A 19,034-nucleotide genomic window follows, 5' to 3' on the forward strand; every position below is an offset into this window, starting at 1 on the left:
TTATCTTAAAAAAAAAAATAGACTTTAGAAACATTTTAAAAACTGAGGCAACAGAACCAGTGCTTCCACTCCATGGATATGACAGACCATTTAAATATTTCACAGCCTGTGCTCCAACAGCAGCCTGGACACCAGTAAAAGACAAAAAGCTATTAATTACCGCAGCAGACTTGCAGTCCTCCCAGTCTTTGCCCTACCAGTGGGCAAACTTTCAGGCAAAGGGCTCCACCATCAGGTTGGGCCACAGCTCTGGACCTGTACAGCACCCTGTGGCTAACCCAATATGCTGTATTATGTGCCAAGGTGCACACTTAAAGAAGAAGTCCAGGCAAAACCTAACTAACTCTAAACCTGCTCTGTGCCACATTCTAAACCTAATCTAACTAACCCTGTAAATCAAAAATCGATGTACTTACCTTTTCTGCACCCAATCCGGTCCGGTCTCCAGCGGCGGTAGGTCTGTGCAGGAGAGGACCAACAATGGCTGTGAAATGCCTGGGAAGTGACATCACCCATAGACTTACTATGGGGCTTCTGTTGTTGGATGCCTCTCCTGCATCCACCTCCACGCTGAAGCCGCTGCTAAAAGCTGATACTGGGACAGGACTGTATCGGCTGCAAAATAGGTAAGTATAGCGATTTTTGCTTTACAGGGTTAGATAGCTTAGGTTTAGAATGTGGCACAGAGCAGGTTTAGCGTTGGTTAGGTTTTGCCTGGACTTCTACTTTAACACAGGATCTAGTGCGCAAAGCAGCATTACAGGCCTGCCTCACATCTTATGGCTGGCAGGATCCGGGGTACAGTCTCCCAAGGCTCAGCCAAGTAGTGAACTGACCCAGAAAATTGCAAATAGGGGAGCCACAGTGGCTATGTAGCAGCTAGAAGATCCTTGAGAAAAATAAAAAGAAAGTGGTATGCTTCTCTTAGCTGAGAGAAGACATCCATCACCTGTCCATGCAGATGTGTTTGCCAATGTCCTATAACCTTAAAAGTAGCTGCATAGATGGCACACCTGTTAGGGAGCATACTGAGGTAATAACACAGAGCTCATCAGTAATCATGCAGTGGTTTATCTCTTTTTCCTCAATGTTGTACAGAGAATAATGAACCACTCATGTCAGTCTTTGCAGCAGGGGCGCTTACACTCTAATGTCCCACTACAGTCGCGTTACTAATTATATTAAACATTTACCTGTACAGCCGTGGCCAAAGTTTTTGAGAACAACACAAATGTTAATTTTCACAAAGTCTGCTGCCTCAGTTTTTATGATGCCAATTTGCATATACTCCAGAATGTTATGAAGAGTGATCAGATGGATTGCAAACTCCAAGCATTGATTATGCAAGAATGGTCTGCTATCAGTCAGGATGTGGCCCCGAAGTTGATTGACAGCATGCAAGGGCGAATTTCAGAGGTCTTAAAAAAAGAAGGGTCAATGATGCAAATATTGACTCTTTGCATAAACTTAATGTAATTGACAATAAAAGCCTTTGACACTTATGAAATGCTTGTAATTATACCTCAGTATACCATAGTAACATCTGACAAATAGATCTAAAAACACTGAAGCAGTGGACTAATAATATTTGTGTCATTCTCTAAACTTTTGGCCACAGCTGAATATAGCTCTGACATATTCTACAGCAGGGGTCTTCAAACTATGGCCCTCCAGTTGTTTAGAAACTACAATTCCTATCATGCTTAGTCGTGTCTGTGAATGTCAGAATTTTACAATGCCTCAGGGGATGTGTAGTTCTGCAACAGCTGGAGGGCCGACGTATGAGGATCCCTGTTCTACAAGATTGTACAGAGAACATCGACACATCAGCTGTCACACCAGTACCTGCAGAAGGGGAGCTACCTTACAGAGCACTTGTTCTCATCTTCCTGTCTGCTGGATTGAATTTAAATCATCACAGAGAACTCAAATCTGTATTAAAGCCAAACCCAAAAATGGGAACTAATAAAGCCATCACATCTAAGAATTGGTAAGCTGCAATAAAATAAATATTTAAAGCGGTATTAAAACCAAAAGTAAACAAGTGTTCCAAAATGATTCTTTCATATGTTGCAGCATTGCCCACTGCCCCTCATGGCCTCCAATTAGACCCGGATAAACCTACAGGTATAATTTGTGAACCACACCAGCCATCTAAATAACAATCAAAATTGAAAGACAACTACCCAAACCCCCTCACCTGCCCCCCCCCCCCAAAAAAAAAGAAACCGCATAATACAATTTCCACTCCAACACCTCCATATGGTAATAAAATAAATATACACCGATCAGCCATAACTTTATGACCACTGACCAGTTAAGTGAATAACATTGATTGTCCTGTTACAATGGCATTTGAAAGTTGATGGGATATATTAGGTAGCAAGAAAACATGTGTCTCTGAAGTTGATGAATTGAAAGAAAAAATGGACATCACTGTTTGTTGTGTATTGGGGGCTGCACAGCGGCAGACTAGTCAGGGTGTCCATGCTGACCCACATCCATAGCCAAAAGGGCCAACAATTGGCATTTGACCATCAGAACTGCACCATGGAGCACTGGAAGAAGGTGACCTAATCTGATGAATCACCATTTCTTTTACATATGGATGGCTGAGTACATATGCGTCCCTTACCTGGGGAAGAGATGATACCAGTATGCAGAAGATAGCAAGCCAGCAGAGGCAGTGTGATGCTTTGGGCAATGTTCTGCTGGGAACCTTGGGTCCTGCCATTCATTTGGATGTTACATGACACGCACAGCCTACCTAAACATTGTTGCTGATATATGATTTTTGAACAGAACATTGTTAAAGCTGAGAAACTAATTTTGTTTTGCAGCTCTAGACAACAGAGACATTGTTTTACTTATAGTAAATACTTGACGGTCAAGCATATTAAATCTAATTATAAACTTTACAGATCATGACTACCATATATTAAATAGACCAACTAAAATAGGATTTTATTTAAAGGCGAACGGTGGAAAAATTAGGCACACTAGTTTTGTGCCTCTTGGGACCTCCATGCTGTATTGAAATGTCCTGCTGTAGTAGGAGCTTCAGTGTTCCAGTCTCATTCTCCATAATGTAAAAGAGATAACTAACCCAAAAGGAAGAAGACCTTTTGTTTTAAACTGGGAAGGAAGTCAGTGGGGGTCCCAAAAGCCAGGCTGACGACACATATACTAACACCCTACTGAAAGTTGCCTAAAAAAAACATAGGCCTTTCAATATTTGAAAGCACGGTTCATTAAGTCTAAGCAATATTCTTGATTATACATGAATATGTGTCCAGGGCTTTACTATTTGGGTTTGAGCTGTTCACAGTATGTTCTATACAAACATATCTGTTTAATAACTTAAAAGTCAAGTGCTGGTATGTTCCAATGTAATCCAATGCTACATTTGACAGAAATACTGCTAGTAATTTTGCTGTGCTAAGTGGACCATTCGATCATTTACATTCCAGGACTTTTTCTTTAATGCTGGTGTAAACATCCCTACTATACCATCAGGTTCATCATAGTACATTTTAGGTTCTCTAGTCACATTGGGGTGCATACACTTGTAATAAAAAAACCTTGTCATGAGACCTAGACCAGTAAGTACAACAGGTGTCCAAATAATGCAACTTTCATACTTATCCATGAGGGAAGGAAACCTCAGATAATTCCACGACAATAGAAGTAACAAAGAATCTATGGTAATAAACGTATGGTAGATAAAACATCTGTAGATTGTTCTCCCATCGGCTATGTTAAACCACGAGAAGTAGAGGATCACAGCTACTGTTGCTCTGTAGATTATCTCCAGAAATGTATTCTTCATAAATTCTGTCTTCTGCAGACACACCCATAAAAAAAATACAAGCCACACAGCAGCAAAATGCAGAGCAATCATCCAATGAAAGGTGACGGTAAATAGTGTGATACATATGATACGTGTTGAAATTAGGCAAAAATTCCACAGATAGTAAATGACTGAAGATAAAGAGTTCAGCTTTTTTTTGTCTTCAAGAAACTGTCTTAATGACTGGTGGTAGTCCAGGATTGCCCAGCTAATGCAGATGAATGAAATTAATATGCTGAAACCTAGAAAAATATAAATAGGGTTAGTTTGCATCTTTTTAAACTTACTAGAAATATAATTCAAAGCAAAAACTGATTTGAAACTGTAAAAACAAAGTCTCTATGCAGCACTGGTTACGATAAATACCTTACTCATTAAGCGACATGGGAATTCTCAAACCTTCGAGTTTTACTACCATCTACAGGAGGATTGGACTTGTCAAACAAAAAACTGTAGGCTAGCCCTGGGTATAACCTCTTCTGCTATCAGCATGCCTCTGTTTTTTTTGCTAGTGTCCTTTAAGGCTAGATGTCATTTCATCAGCGCTGCTGTTTCAAGACTTAAAAGTAAAAGTTTACCTTTTTCGAAAAATAATAAATGCACATTTTTTTTTTGCGGGTAAAAAAAAAATGTGCATTTATTATTTTTTGTTTCAGGAGCCTGTAAAGCATTGCACCAGTGATCAGCAGATCGCTGATGCCATGCTGGACTCCTGCAGACCTGTCAGTGTATCTGCTTGCTCGTACCTCGTACGGGTATGCCGATACATTCTGCTCTGTGAATGGAAAACTATAGGTTCCTAATGAACTATGATGGCACTGTAGTAGTTCATTGATTCTATTTGTCACTGTGAATGAGTGACAAGGTTAACATTCTGGGTAGACAGTTGTTCGCTTTTCCAGAAAACAGCATTAAAGAAGCATCTCCTCACTGCTGCAAAGCACGTAGAATTTCAATCCTTGCTCAGTTCCTGCTGTTCTCCTGCAGTGATCCTTGGTCACTTCCGGCTGCTCGACTCACTGGTTTTGAGCCCTTCTGCAGACTACCAGCTATCCAGGTTTTGTAAGTATTTAAGGCCTTGCCTCCTGCCTTGAGCTTGTACATTGCTTACCACACATGTGGCTACAGCATGTCTAATTCTCCCTCCCTGATACCTCTAAGACTCCCTCCCATAACCGGACTTGCTTCTGATCCTATCCCATTTAGAAAGAGACAGGAAAAAGGTGTGTTTCCATGGAGCGTAGAAAAGAAAAATACCCCTGAACACATTTAACTAGGTGACATTAAGGGTCCATTCACACTAGCGCGACTTGTCAGGCGACTTGGTCGCCTGACAAGTCGCGGTCGGTCGCCTGCCATTGATTAGCACAGGACCCGTTCTAATAGGAGCAACACAAGTCGCTCCGACTTAGAAAAAGGGTCCTGTACTACTTTGGGGCGACCTGGAGGCGACTTGCATTGACTTCAATTATATGAAGTCCGTGCAAGTCACGCCGAGGTCGCCCCAGCAAGTCGTGTCGCCCCAGCAAGTCGTGTCGCCCCTGTCTGAATGGGCTCTAATAAGACTATTATATGCATCTAGTGATAAATTCCTCTTCTTTTTTTAATTCTAAGTAGTTGTTTGTCTACTAAATAAAACCTAGTATAAAATGTGAAACATGACCTATATAATGCAGTTTATTTTGACACAGCTCCTGTGTATTATCCAGTCAGTTTGAAAGTTTACAGTAATGACTTTACTGACTATGTGATATTAGTAAGCTTCACCATTAAACTTTGACAAAAACCAGTCACTCATCAACGCCTATACATGTTTAACCTACTGGCATCATTGCGTGACAATATATGTCTTTGCAGTAACAGACCACAAAAATAGCAAAAAATACATTAAAATGCACCATAGAAACATTGTTTCGTTGTTGTTCATTACTTACACTGAAACAGGTGTATGGTTTCTCTCTGTATTATAACATATAAGACAAGGATGAGTTGAGGAGTGTTCTCCAGGAAGGTCTCTACAAGTCGCATCATGCTAATGTCTTGAGTTAGAAAACAGGCATATTCCTGGTACAGGCTAAATTTTGGATTACTTTCATTGCTTCTGTATGCAGCTATCCCAACTTCCAGCGAATGTAGACACCTGTAATGATATTAACGTGCATGTAAATACCAAATGCAAAATCACATATACTGCAGGTCATGTTCCTGTAAACTTGCACAGTATAAGTATAATTGTTGTCCAATAGAATAAATGACTAAGTGCTTATGATTTCCTCAAACCTTAAGCTGGCCATGCATTATACAATTTTCTTCAATTTCTTTTAAAATTACCCTCAACTTGGTAGTGCAAGGGCCTGCCTCATTGCATAAAAAATTTAAAGTGTTTAGGTATGACCTCATAATATATGGTTTTGGTAAATCTAAAGTAGAGCTGCACGATTCATTGTTAAAAAATCGTGATCTCGATTTGCCTCCCCCTCTCATGATCTTAAAACGGCATGTCCTCGATTCTTTGGCTCCATTCACACCTGAGCGTATAGTTTTTAAGGCTTTTTTTGGGCTTTTTTTTTTTTAGGTGTTTGGAGGCAGGCATTGATATCGAACAAAAACACTTGTAATTTGCCAAAAAAGAAACTCATGTACTATTTTGGGCTTCAGACGACAAAACGCTCATATGTGAACAGAGGCCATTGAAATTAATAGGATTTTGCTGGTTGGGCATTTGAGACTTTATAGATGAGCGTTTTATGAGCTGAAATACACTCAGGTGTGAACAGGGCCGGGCCTTACAGAGCTTTTCTCTGCTCACTCACAGCTGTCAAAATAAAAAAAAAAGACCCCCCAAATGTTTATCAACATTGTGATGACTATAAACACAATGGTTTACAATGTATCATTTTGTTCTTTTAGATCAAAGGAATGAACTTCTGTCTGTAAAGGAGGGCAGTTTAACCCCTTAACCACTTCAGCCCTGGAAGGTTTTTACCCCCTTCCTGACCAGGCCCTATTTTGCGAATTCGGCACTGTGTTACTTTAATGGACAATTGCGCGGACCTGCGACACTGTACCCAAACAAAATTTATGTCCTTTTTTTCCCCACAAATAGAGCTTTCTTTTGGTGGTAATTGATCACCTGTGCGATTTTTATTATTTGCGCTATAAACAAAAAAAGAGCGACAATTGTAAAAAAAAAAAAAAAAAAAAAACAATATTTCTGCTACATATTTTTGGTTAAAAAAAAAAAATTGCAATAAGCGTATTTTGATTGGTTTGCGCAAAAGTTATTGCAAATATAAAGGGTTCGCGCTTAGGATAAATGGGTGTTAATACTCCAATATCAATAAAAATAAATAAATCAATATGAGCTGCTGCAGGTAAAAAAGGTGATACCTCTCAAACAATAAAACAACTATGTACCTGCGCTGCTTATGTCTAAACACCTCAAAATATATGTGATTAAATAAATAAAGTGCTAGTGCAAAATTGTACTAAGTGCAGCCTTAAAAAAAATCTATATATATATTACACAAGTGCACACAATAAATATCGGTTATAAATTCCATATATGAAAATACCACATAAAAAAATACCACACAAAAAAAACTTGTGCAAATAAAAAGCTTATAAATACAAATATGTATACTATAGTGTATAGTCCATGATATTGTTGAAGTGAAAAAAAGTCTCTGTGCCAATTTAAGTGCTTAGTGCTCCACTAATAACTGAATATTAAAAGTGCTCGTGCTCAATCCAGGTGCAGTGGTGCTCCCCTCTCAGCTCCCCACTCACCAGAAGTTGCATGTAAAAACGCCTTATCAGTAGATAAAATGGAGTAGACCCCTCACTGGATCGCCAACAGGAACAAGGTAACGCACCACAAGCCTCTCACTCTATCTCCAGGTTATGTTCTCACGATTCATAAAAAGAAAGGGCCATCATCGTGCAGTATATAAGACTTGTTTATTCACACGCAAAACAAATAACACTTACACTGTACAGGGAAAAAATATCGCCTTGTGCAAACCCGCGGGACGCCAAACAAATGGCCGTGCGTTCCACCCGCGTAACCGGAAGCCGGAAGTGGTTGCAGCCGGAAGTGATGTATTACGTATTCGGACGGCTTGACGCGTTTCGCTCCGCCAATCAGAGCGTTCTCAAAAGCAAGGGCGTCACGAATACGTAGTACTATATATAACAGTATCAATAATACAACATTGTAAACACCTGAGGCGGACCGGAAGTCGATCGCCGCCATCTTTGGACTCCCTTTACAATGGGCTGCCTATCAATCTCCATTATGGTGCACCCGGAAGTGCCATTATGCCCCAAAAATGTATGAATATATGCAGCATGTAAAGTAAAAGGCCATCAAGGTACACCGGAATTCGATCGGTTAAATATCATATGACTGAGGGGTCGCTATAGATCCAAATTAGTTTATTATTATAACAACATATTGGTTTATTATTATAGTAACATGATGGTGGTATGTGGCCTTTTACTTTACATGCTGCATATATTCATACATTTTTGGGGCATAATGGCACTTCCGGGTGCACCATAATGGAGATTGATAGGCAGCCCATTGTAAAGGGAGTCCAAAGATGGCGGCGATCGACTTCCGGTCCGCCTCAGGTGTTTACAATGTTGTATTATTGATACTGTTATATATAGTACTACGTATTCGTGACGCCCTCGCTTTTGAGAACGCTCTGATTGGCGGAGCGAAACGCGTCAAGCCGTCCGAATACGTAATACATCACTTCCGGCTGCAACCACTTCCGGCTTCCGGCTTCCGGTTACGCGGGTGGAAAGCACGGCCATTTGTTTGGCGTCCCGCGGGTTTGCACAAGGCGATATTTTTTCCCTGTACAGTGTAAGTGTTATTTGTTTTGCGTGTGAATAAACAAGTCTTATATACTGCACGATGATGGCCCTTTCTTTTTATGAATCGTGAGAACATAACCTGGAGATAGAGTGAGAGGCTTGTGGTGCGTTACCTTGTTCCTGTTGGCGATCCAGTGAGGGGTCTACTCCATTTTATCTACTGATAAGGCGTTTTTACATGCAACTTCTGGTGAGTGGGGAGCTGAGAGGGGAGCACCACTGCACCTGGATTGAGCACGAGCACTTTTAATATTCAGTTATTAGTGGAGCACTAAGCACTTAAATTGGCACAGAGACTTTTTTTCACTTCAACAATATCATGGACTATACACTATAGTATACATATTTGTATTTATAAGCTTTTTATTTGCACAAGTTTTTTTTGTGTGGTATTTTTTTATGTGGTATTTTCATATATGGAATTTATAACCGATATTTATTGTGTGCACTTGTGTAATATATATATAGATTTTTTTTAAGGCTGCACTTAGTACAATTTTGCACTAGCACTTTATTTATTTAATCACATATATTTTGAGGTGTTTAGACATAAGCAGCGCAGGTACATAGTTGTTTTATTGCAAAAGTTATTGCGTCTACTAACTACAGGAAAGATTTGTCATTTTTATTGTTTATTTTTTTTTTTACTAGTAATGGTGGCGATCTGCGATTTTTAGCGGGACTTGGACATTGCGACGGACAGATCAGAACCCTAACTGACATTTTTTACACTTTTGGGGGTACCAGTGACATTACTACAGTAATCAGTGCTAAAAATATGTACTGTTACTGTAATAATGCCATTGGCAGGAAAGGGGTTAAACCCCTGCGGGTGATCAAAGGGGTTAATGTATGCCTATATGCTTACTGACTGTGTGTGTGTGTGTGGGGGGTTCTGTGACGGGCAAATACAGATCGCAGTTTCAGCTTAGATGAAACTCGTGATCTGTCCCTGCCTGTCTCACAGAAGATCCGCCTGCTTTGTTTACATAAGCAGGTGGGTCTTCTCTCCATTTCCAGGACGATTGCGGGAGGAAGGCAGCAATCGCCACCTCTCCTCCCGTGGCCCGCCTCCGGCTGTGTCTAAACACATGCGCTCCAGTCACGTAGTACTATGTGACTGGACGCAGCCGAGCCACTCTGCCGCAGTAATATTACTGTGGGTGGTCGGCAAGCGGTTAAAGACGCCTTTTTCTGACACTTGCCTACAAGTTAAAATCAATATTTTTTGCTAGAAAATTACTTAGAAACCCCAAACATTATATATATATATATATATATATATATATATATTTTTTTAGCAGAGACCCTAGAGAATCATTGCAAACTTTTATGTCACACTGTATTTACACAGAAGTCTTTCACACTCAGTTTTTGGGGAAAAAAACAGAATTTTTGTAAAATTCCTTTCTCTGAGTCCTCTGACAGTCGCCGCCCACTCATACAGTCTTCACCAATGGGTATTGACCTCTTATCCATAGGCGCAAGCTAGGCATAAGACTTGTTAGAAACAAAGCAATTTACATAGACACACCTTTAGGGGGCTGTCCCTCTGGTCCAATACCCCCCTGCTATCAGCATTCCCAACTCAGTTTGGTAGCAAGCAGTTAAAGTCCAAAAGAACCCCACAAGTGGGGCGGGGGCAGCGACTGTGAGAGGACTCAGAGAAAGGAATTTTACGGTAAGATTTTACAAAAATTTAGTTTTCTCTTACGTCCTCTGACATTCGCCGCCCACTCATACAGTCTTCACCAATGGGATGTCCCAAAGCAGTGTAGACATGAGGGGTGGGAACCGCAACCGTCACAAAGGCAACGCAGCACCCAGGTCAGAGAAAGGAACCTTATCTGAGCAGAAAGGTAAAAACTCTGGGTAACAGAAAAGCTCAACTGGAGCAAACAACCCAGGAAAGCAAATAAACCAGGGGGAAAACAACCCCAACAGACGGGGACCGGCCAACGCCATGGCCCCCTCAAGGCACCGCCGCACACAGAACTTTGCGGCCAAAGGAGGCATCTGCTGATGCCAAAACATCAAGTTTGTAGAATTTGGAAAAGGTGTACACGGACGACCAAGTCGCTGCCTTGCACACCTGGGCCACCGAAGCCTGATGGCGGAAAGCCCATGACGCACTCACCGCTCTGGTAGGAGTGCGCCTTGACAGGGAAGGGCGGAACCCGTTCCCTAATAGAATAGGCCTGTACAATCGTCTGCCTGATCCATTTCGAAATGGTTGCCTCAGACGCAGCCATACCCTTCCGAGGGCCCTCGGGAAGGACAAAAAGGGAATCCGACTTTCTGAAGGATTCATTAGACGACAGGTATACCCTGATCGCCCAGACTACATCCAAGGAATGCAAGGCAAACTCCCTAGGATGCTTAGGATTCGCACACAGCAAAGACAAGACAATATCCTTGTTAAGGTGAAAATTTTAAACCACCTTAGGAAGGAAAGATTGGTTCGGTCGCAAGACCACCTTATCCCTATTAACATCCAGGTAAGGGGAGCAGCACGAGAGAGCCGCCAACTCCGACACTCTGCGGGCAGATGTGATCGCCACCAGGAGCCAAATGACGCACCCCTTGAATAAAAGTGCGTATCAAAGAGTTTGACGCCAAGGGGCGCTGGTAAAGGATTGCCAGTGCAGACAACTGACCCTTAATCGTGGTCAGCGCAAGATGCTGGTCCACACCTGTTTGCAGGAAGGCCAACACCCTCGCCACCGAAAAGGAGCGAGGATGGACGCCCCTGGATTCACACCAGGCAAAATAAGCCTTCCAGGTACGGTAATAGATCTTACCGGACGAGGCCTTCCTAGCCTTAAGCAGTGTAGGAATGACCGCTGACGAGAGACCCCGAACTCTCAGGACCTGGCTTTCAACAGCCACGCCGTTAAAGCCAGCGACCGTAAAGCAGGAATGGAAGATCGGCACCTGAGACAACAGATCGTCGGGAGCCGCTATGGAGGCTCAACGACCAGTTGTATGATGTCCGAGTACCAAGACCGGCGCGGCCAGTCCGGGGCTACCAGAATCACCAACATGCATGCGCACAAAACATCCCTTTACTTCAATGGAACGGAAAGGCGGACACTTTTTTTTTTTTGTAGCACATACCAACACACTGTGCAGGGGTCCAGAAGCACTGCATTTCCCTTTTCTGCTTAATATAAATACTAATTATGATTACGATGAATATTAAACATTTTATTATTTCTCTCGATGTGTGTAAGGGAATGTGTGTAAATGTGTGGAATGATAGAAAAGAAAACAACAAAAAAAAGATCTATTTCTGGACTACGTAGACCCGGAAGTCTTAAAATTTCATCGGACCTGGAAAATGTCTTGTGCGCATGCGCACCGGGGCTCGCACCAGCTGTCGCACCAGCTGGTGGTGACGTAGCGTCACCAGAAGTGACGAGGGTCCAGAATTTTCACGGGTCCGATGAAATTTTAGAACAACGGCTCACTGGCTCAGTGAATGCACGGCTTCATGTTTAGGATGTGGCTGCCGGCTGCCCAGTTCAAACTTTCCTGCCCACACATTCTCTTCACAGACAGAGACACGGGCTGCCTGGAGTGTGGCCACAGGGACAGAGGGGCGGTAGGGGGCAGAGCCTATCCAGCCTCTCCCATACGTGTGGAAGGGGCTGTGTTGTGTATGGGACGCATGCATGCAGCACTGTGACAGGTGCAGTCAACATCCCAGTAACAGGACACATCGCTGGCTCGCAGCACGAGCATTCCTGCACCCCTTCTCTGGTCTGGTAATCCAGCATTGTCCACCCCCTCCAATGCCACCCGAGCAGTAGACTCAGCTAGCTCCAGAACTGCACATGTGCAATTCCCAGCTGGGGACACAGCGGTCCTGTCACATTGCATCCCTGCCCCCCGGCCCTTCCCAATATCTACAGTAGCTCTAACACATGGCGTTTCTGGAATACGTAACAAAGTGCACAGAAAATGCGTGTTTCGCCATGCATTTCGGAAGCATGCTGCAAATGCACGTCGCACTTGTGGTGACTTTCCTTGTTAAAGTGTGGGTAGCAGGCACATGCATTTGACGCGCATTGTCAAGCTACAAACACACTAACGTTTGCTGTGAAAAAAATGCACCACACTCCACTTCAAAAAAGGTTTTGGGGATTCCTTGGGGCATTTGTCACACATAGGGCAGCCCATTCAAGTGAACGACAAGGGGAAAAGCTCCAAAGCGTAAATCTTTGATTACTTTGCAATTTAATCCAAAAGAGAAGTTGAAGATCAAATTTAATTTCAATTAATAAGGATCTTAGAAGTATTGTGCGATGACACACAAGAGTTACAGAAAATGAAAATACTCATGGAAGCTGAATATTTCTCATGAATGTACCAAACACTACAAAAAAACTTGGTATAGGAGCATATTTATTCTAGTTTTAAGTTTTTGCCCCTTAAGAAACTCAAAGATGAGACTGATGATTTGGGTTTATTAACTCATAGCATCTATTGGCAGTCTTTGCCACATGATTAATTACATTGTATTCATACTCACACATCTACAAAAGCATTTGTTTTCTGTAGACCAGGGATTCCCAAACTACGGCCCTGCAGTTGTTCAGGAACTACAATTCCCATCATGCCTGGTCATGTATGTGAATGTCAGAGTTTTTCAATGCCTCATGGGATGTGTACTTCTGTAATAGCTGCAAGGCCGTAGTTTGGGACTCCCTGCTGTAGACTACAAAAGTCCTAGTTGATCCTGCTGTCCACTATCCTTCCCCTCCTTGTCTGAGTCCCTGCAGCAGCCTGGGATTGTGTAGACCATCTGTTGACATCTACTGAGCATGCTCCAATTTCAGTTCCTTTCTAAGTTGTTAATTTACTCCTTTTTCTTATTTCTGCACTGCAGCCCATGTGACTATAGAGTCACACATGTGGGAATATAAACAGTGGTAAATGACACTCCCCTCCCTCTCTATTCATGTCCTGGTATTGCTAAACACTATGAGGCAAGATTTATGGAAGTTTCACCTCTCTACTAGTTCCAACACATACACGCCATAGACACACGCTGGAAGAGCGTGACACAGCCTGTGATTGGTATAACCTCCTCCCAATATCTTTATAGTGTGAGCAAAGTGAAAGCTATTGTTTGTCAACTTAAACTCCACATGCAGTATGTTATTGCAAAAATATTAATAAACATTTGCTTTGGGATATAGATTTATATGAGACGTTAAAACACTTTGTTGCTATTGCTTATTTGACTTCTCTATTCTAAAAGGCTTCTTTTTTTTTTTAATGTCACGTTAAGAGCACTTTTTTTTACCACAACAGGTCCCCTTTTTATGATAAGAAGCAGTAAGGGTTTAATTTGAGGGATAGATTAAGAATGTTTGAATGAGGATATTTACTAAAGATGAACTCCAGGAATTATCTGTACTTCATACTTATGTACAGTAGCAGGTTTTCCAGGCATTGAGCCTGAGGTGGGTCTGCCATTGTTACCGGTTACCTCTCCAGCCCATGTGAGCTGCGACCTCAGGTGTGAGCACTGAGACAATGACAATTTCGGCATCTTTGTTTGGTTGTTTTATTGTATTTTAGGGGATGGGAGAAGGGAATGAGTGGGATACTCCTCTGGCTCAACTAGGTACACTTTTGGGGCTCTTTAGAAAAAATGTGCTTGTTAGCGTTGTCTTGACGACAGCCGATGCTAGCCAACGTTTTCTGACGCTTGAAAGTAATGCAACACTGAAAACTGTGCTGGAACCTCGATCTTAGTCCAGAAAATCCAGGACTGTAGAATATTGAACTTCTGACACTGCTTTACTCAAAAGTCACTGACTGGCTCCCTCCGGCCCTGCGCTGGCTTGAGGTAGCTCTTTGTGAATTCCTGTGTTGCTGCAACTCTCAACTGGTACACTCCACACTGTATACTGACTTTTCAGGGCCCAAACTGTAGGCGCCCCCTTTAACCACTTGCCGACTGCCTAACGCTGATCTACGTCGGCAGTCAGCCCCTCACAGGCAAAGTGACGTAGGGCTACGTCACTAGCTTGTGAGGGTCTAGGGAGCGAGCGCGCGCCCCCGGAGGCGCGCTCCCGCGTGGTCACGGACCCCCCCGCGCGTGTGACCAGTGGACCCGATGTCCACCGGTCACTCGGCGATCGGCGGGGGAGAGGGAGAAAGGCAGGCAGCTTGTGTAAACAAGCCACCTGTCATTCTCCTCGGTGTAAAGACACTGATCACACGGATCTACTATGTAGATCCGTTGATCAGTGTCCTTACAGCTGAAGCCACAGCCAATCACAGTAGAAAGCACGCCCCTAGGGACACACATAGCCCCTCCCTCCCAAATAAAGTTAACCCCTTCACTACCAGTGTATTTTTACAGTAACAGTGCATATGTATAGCACTGATTACTGTAGAAATGTCACTGGTAACCCCAAAAGTGTCAAAAATGTCAGTCAAGGGTCCGATCTGTCCGCCACAATGTCGGAGTCCCGCAAAAAAAATCGCAGATCACCGCCATTACGCGTTAAAAAAAAAAACAACAAAAATGACAAAAATCTTTCCCTTTGTTAGTAAACGCGATAACTTTTGCGCAAACCAAACAAAATACGCTTTTTGCGATTTTTTTTTTACCAAACATAGGTAGCATAAAACAAATTGGCCGAAAATGTTAAAAAATTTTGATTTTTACATTTTTTTGGGGGGAATTTCATATAAAAAAATGTGAAAAATATTGTTATTTTTGCAAAATTGACGCTCTTTTTTTGTTTATAGCGCGTGATCAAAAAATCGCACAGGTGATCAAATACCACCAAAAGAAAGCTCTGTTTGTGGGAAAAAAAGGACGCCAAATTTGTTTAGGTATAGCGTCGCAATTGTCCGTTAAAGTCACGCAGTGCCGAATCGCAAAATACCCCCTGGTCGGAATGGGGGTAAAATCTTCCGGGGCTTAAGTGGTTAACACTTCAGGGCGCTCTGACTAGGTATCCCCTCTAACTTCAGGGTCCTCTGACCAGGCACCCCCTTTACAGCTAGCTGACAATTGGATCACCAGAACCTCCTCCAGAGTGGGCCCCTCTGACACTAGGCAGACCCCCCCAGGGGCAACCCAGAGTACTCACGACCTTTGTAGGCTTTCCTGGGACTTAACCCCTCTCTCTCTCTGCTGGTTCTCGGCACACCGGATCCCCTTCAGCTCAACTCAGCACCCTCTGCATTCTCAGGCAGCACCCAGAGACATCCGCTTCCTCTGACAGAAGGGGAGACAGCCGTACTCTCCCTCCTGGGACTCTGCTTCCAGCCAAAAGACCATGAGTCATGCACTCCCCTCAAACTTATACCCACTCCAAGAATTCTCTGCAGCAGAATGTGCCTTCTGGGGTAGTTACAAGCCTGAATGTGTCTCTGATTGGGTTTCCTCCACTGCCCAATGAAAAGCCTCTCACAGGGCTAGTAGGGAGACTCCCCTCTCAGCAGACACAAATGGGAGCCATGACAACCTACCTGACCAAAAGAAATCATGGCTCTGCTGTTAGGTAGACAAAGCACGCTATGTTTTACCTAGCACCTACCTGTAGGGTGCTACACTTACATTTGTCCAGATTGGAATATTTCATACTCGATGGGCTGAAGCTTAAAATCACTGCAGTAGAAGTCAGCACTGCTATGCAAGCAGTTTCCCAAGAGATCACTGGCTTAAAACTTCCACCATTTATAGATTGCCTTGTATTTTTTTTTCTTCAAAGAATACAAGGCATTCTCTGACTGGACGAAGTGGAGATTGTGACATTACTGCCCATCCCCTCTACCTCATCCATACAGAGAACACTTGGTATTCACTGAAAAAAAAAATACAAGGCCTTTAAATGGCAGCAGTGCTGAGGAAGAGACCCCCCTGTAGTCACTGTTCAGAGGGGAAGTCATGTGTACAGAACCCAAGCAGGACCCAAAAGACCGCTATCACTGTAACTACAGTGATTTCCAGCTTTCCTAGCAGTCCATCAGGTATGAGATATGCATTACATTGTACCAAGCTGGACCAATGTAAGTATGCAATACAGGAAATTCCTGGAGTCCTTCTTTAAGCTCACCAAATACATTAAAATCTGACCATACAATCTTCTTTAGTTTTGCCAAAGCAATAATATAAGCACCTGCCTACATGATCTAATCAATTTGTCCCATCAAGCAGGCACTGGCACTACATAGTGTGTGTAGATCTAAAGCAGATTGTACAATCAGACTGCAATGTGTGTGGGGAGCTTTAGGGAGAGGTGCTACCGTATTTCCCCAAAAATAAGCCCTACCCCGAAAATAAGCCCTAGCTTAGTGTTTCTAAAATCCTAGAATCCACTTTATTCGTGTTTTATATAATGTCCAGTGTGTGTTTCTGTAGTAAAATAGTGTGAAATACCTTTGGTATAGCACCGCTCGGCGCTCAGCTGATTTCCCGCTCTGCTGTCCTTCTCCTCTCATAGCTGTCAGAGGGGGATCTCAGCCCCTTCCCTCTGCAACATTCAGAGAGGGTCACAGAGCCGTGTATTAGATTATAATTGTGTGAAATACCTTCGGTAAAGCCCCAATTGGCGCTTCCAAGACCCCCAGCTGTCAGCGGGGGAGAAGAGAAGGACAGCAGCGGGAAATCAGCTGAGCGCCGAGCAGCGCTGTAACCAAAGTATTTCACACAATTCTAATCTAATATTCGGCATATCTGTGACCCGCTCTGAACACTGCAGAGGGGAGAGGCTGAGATCCCCCTTTGACAGCTATGAGTGTCGGGTCACACTTATGCGATGCAGGAAGGCTGCGAATTCGCAGCCTGTTCCCATATCGCAAACGCACCCTTGGCAGTTCACACTGCCATATGCGATACGCTGGGGGTGTCAATGAAATGTTAACGACACCCCCAGTTTGATCGCATATCGCAGTGCGATCTTTACAGTTCGCACAGGATCGGATCGCACAAGTGTGAACCACTGTGCGATCCGATCCTGATGCGGCTAAAAAAAAGGGTCATGTGCGACTTTTGTGCGGGTGCTGTGCGAATTTAGCCATAAAAATTGTATGGCTGAATTCGCACCGCACAGCCGATCGCATGTAATGAAGGAGCAGTGCGCTCCGATATTACATGCGATCGCCGCAGCCGCAAGAGTGTGAACCGGCACTGAGAGGAGAAGGACAGCAGAGCGGGGAGATCAGCTACCGAAGGTATTTCACATTATTCTATTACAGAAACACACACTGGACATTATATAAAACACTGTGGATTCTAGGATTTTAGAAACACTAAACTAGGTTCAGGCAGGGAGGAGGAAGACAGCACATTACAGATAAGACCTACCCCGAAAATAAGCCCTACTGTGTCTTTTGGTGCCAAAATTAATATAAGACCCCAGGCTTATTTTCAGGGAAACATGGTACTTGGGAAGCAATGATTTACAGGCACTGAAAATAATTTGCAGTAGCAGTTTACACTGGATATCTTATGTTTTCCATTTCTACATAACTGCCAGTTTTCTAGAACTGTAAAATATAAATACATAAACTGCTCTGCAATTCACAGCTGCACAGTATAGTATGGAGCCATTTACTTTGTAGATCCCATCAAGCCATCCTAATATAATGTTTTGTTTGTCCAAAAAAAAAAAGGAATTATAAATAGCTAATCAGTGACCTGCCCACATACAAACACATGAATAACCCTAATGCATCACAGGGAGTAATCAATGGAAAGAATAGCATTGCTATTTATTATTAGTTCAATCATAATGTGGTGCCATAAAATGTCAAGCTGCAAATAGAAAGTGAACCTTGCTCAATTTGAAATGTTCTACTTTAGAGCAGACACCACAAGATGTCCAATATCACATTTATTATTCAGACAATCCTTTTTTCTGTGCCCCGCCCTGATTTAGTTTCACTTTGTGAGAGTGCCTTTACTGAAGAAAATGTACTGAACACTAAAGTTGGTAGAATTTAGCCATGAATTTAGGGAAAGTCAGGAACTAGTAGGATAGTAAAGCTAAATAAGAAAGGGGCACAAAAATAAAAAGCTTTTCTGGGTAATATAGGTAAAAGCAGTCTTTTGTGCCATCTACTCCTAATTAAAGCAGAGTTCCGGGCACAGATGTCATTTTTTAATGAACGTACCCCCGGGACAGTCAGGGCTAGCACATTCCACAATGGCTAGCCTCTGATCTGTCCCGGTTCGCACTTACCTTTTAGAAGAAATACTTACTTATAAAATTTCTTCCACAGCGTTTCCATCTCTGTTGTGGGCAGCTGAAGCCGGCGCGGTCCT

General features: G+C 42.9%; 1 protein-coding gene across 1 annotated transcript in view; it reads right to left on the minus strand.

The window, feature by feature from the left end:
- Positions 1-3,216: 3,216 nt before the first annotated feature.
- The window catches only part of XKR8 (XK related 8), a gene marked incomplete at its 5' end in the record, with an annotated part of 33,406 nt that continues 17,588 nt past the window's right edge, over positions 3,217-19,034 (minus strand). The window contains 2 exons of the mRNA XM_082248065.1: positions 3,217-4,092; positions 5,785-5,990. Of these exons, the coding sequence (XP_082104191.1) occupies positions 3,422-4,092; positions 5,785-5,990 (877 nt within the window). The 3' untranslated portion in view covers positions 3,217-3,421. The remainder of the gene's footprint in view (positions 4,093-5,784; positions 5,991-19,034) is intronic.

This window comes from Pelophylax lessonae (assembly GCF_965119305.1).
Source record: "Pelophylax lessonae genome assembly, chromosome: 2".
Classification (NCBI taxonomy): Eukaryota; Metazoa; Chordata; class Amphibia; order Anura; family Ranidae; genus Pelophylax; species Pelophylax lessonae.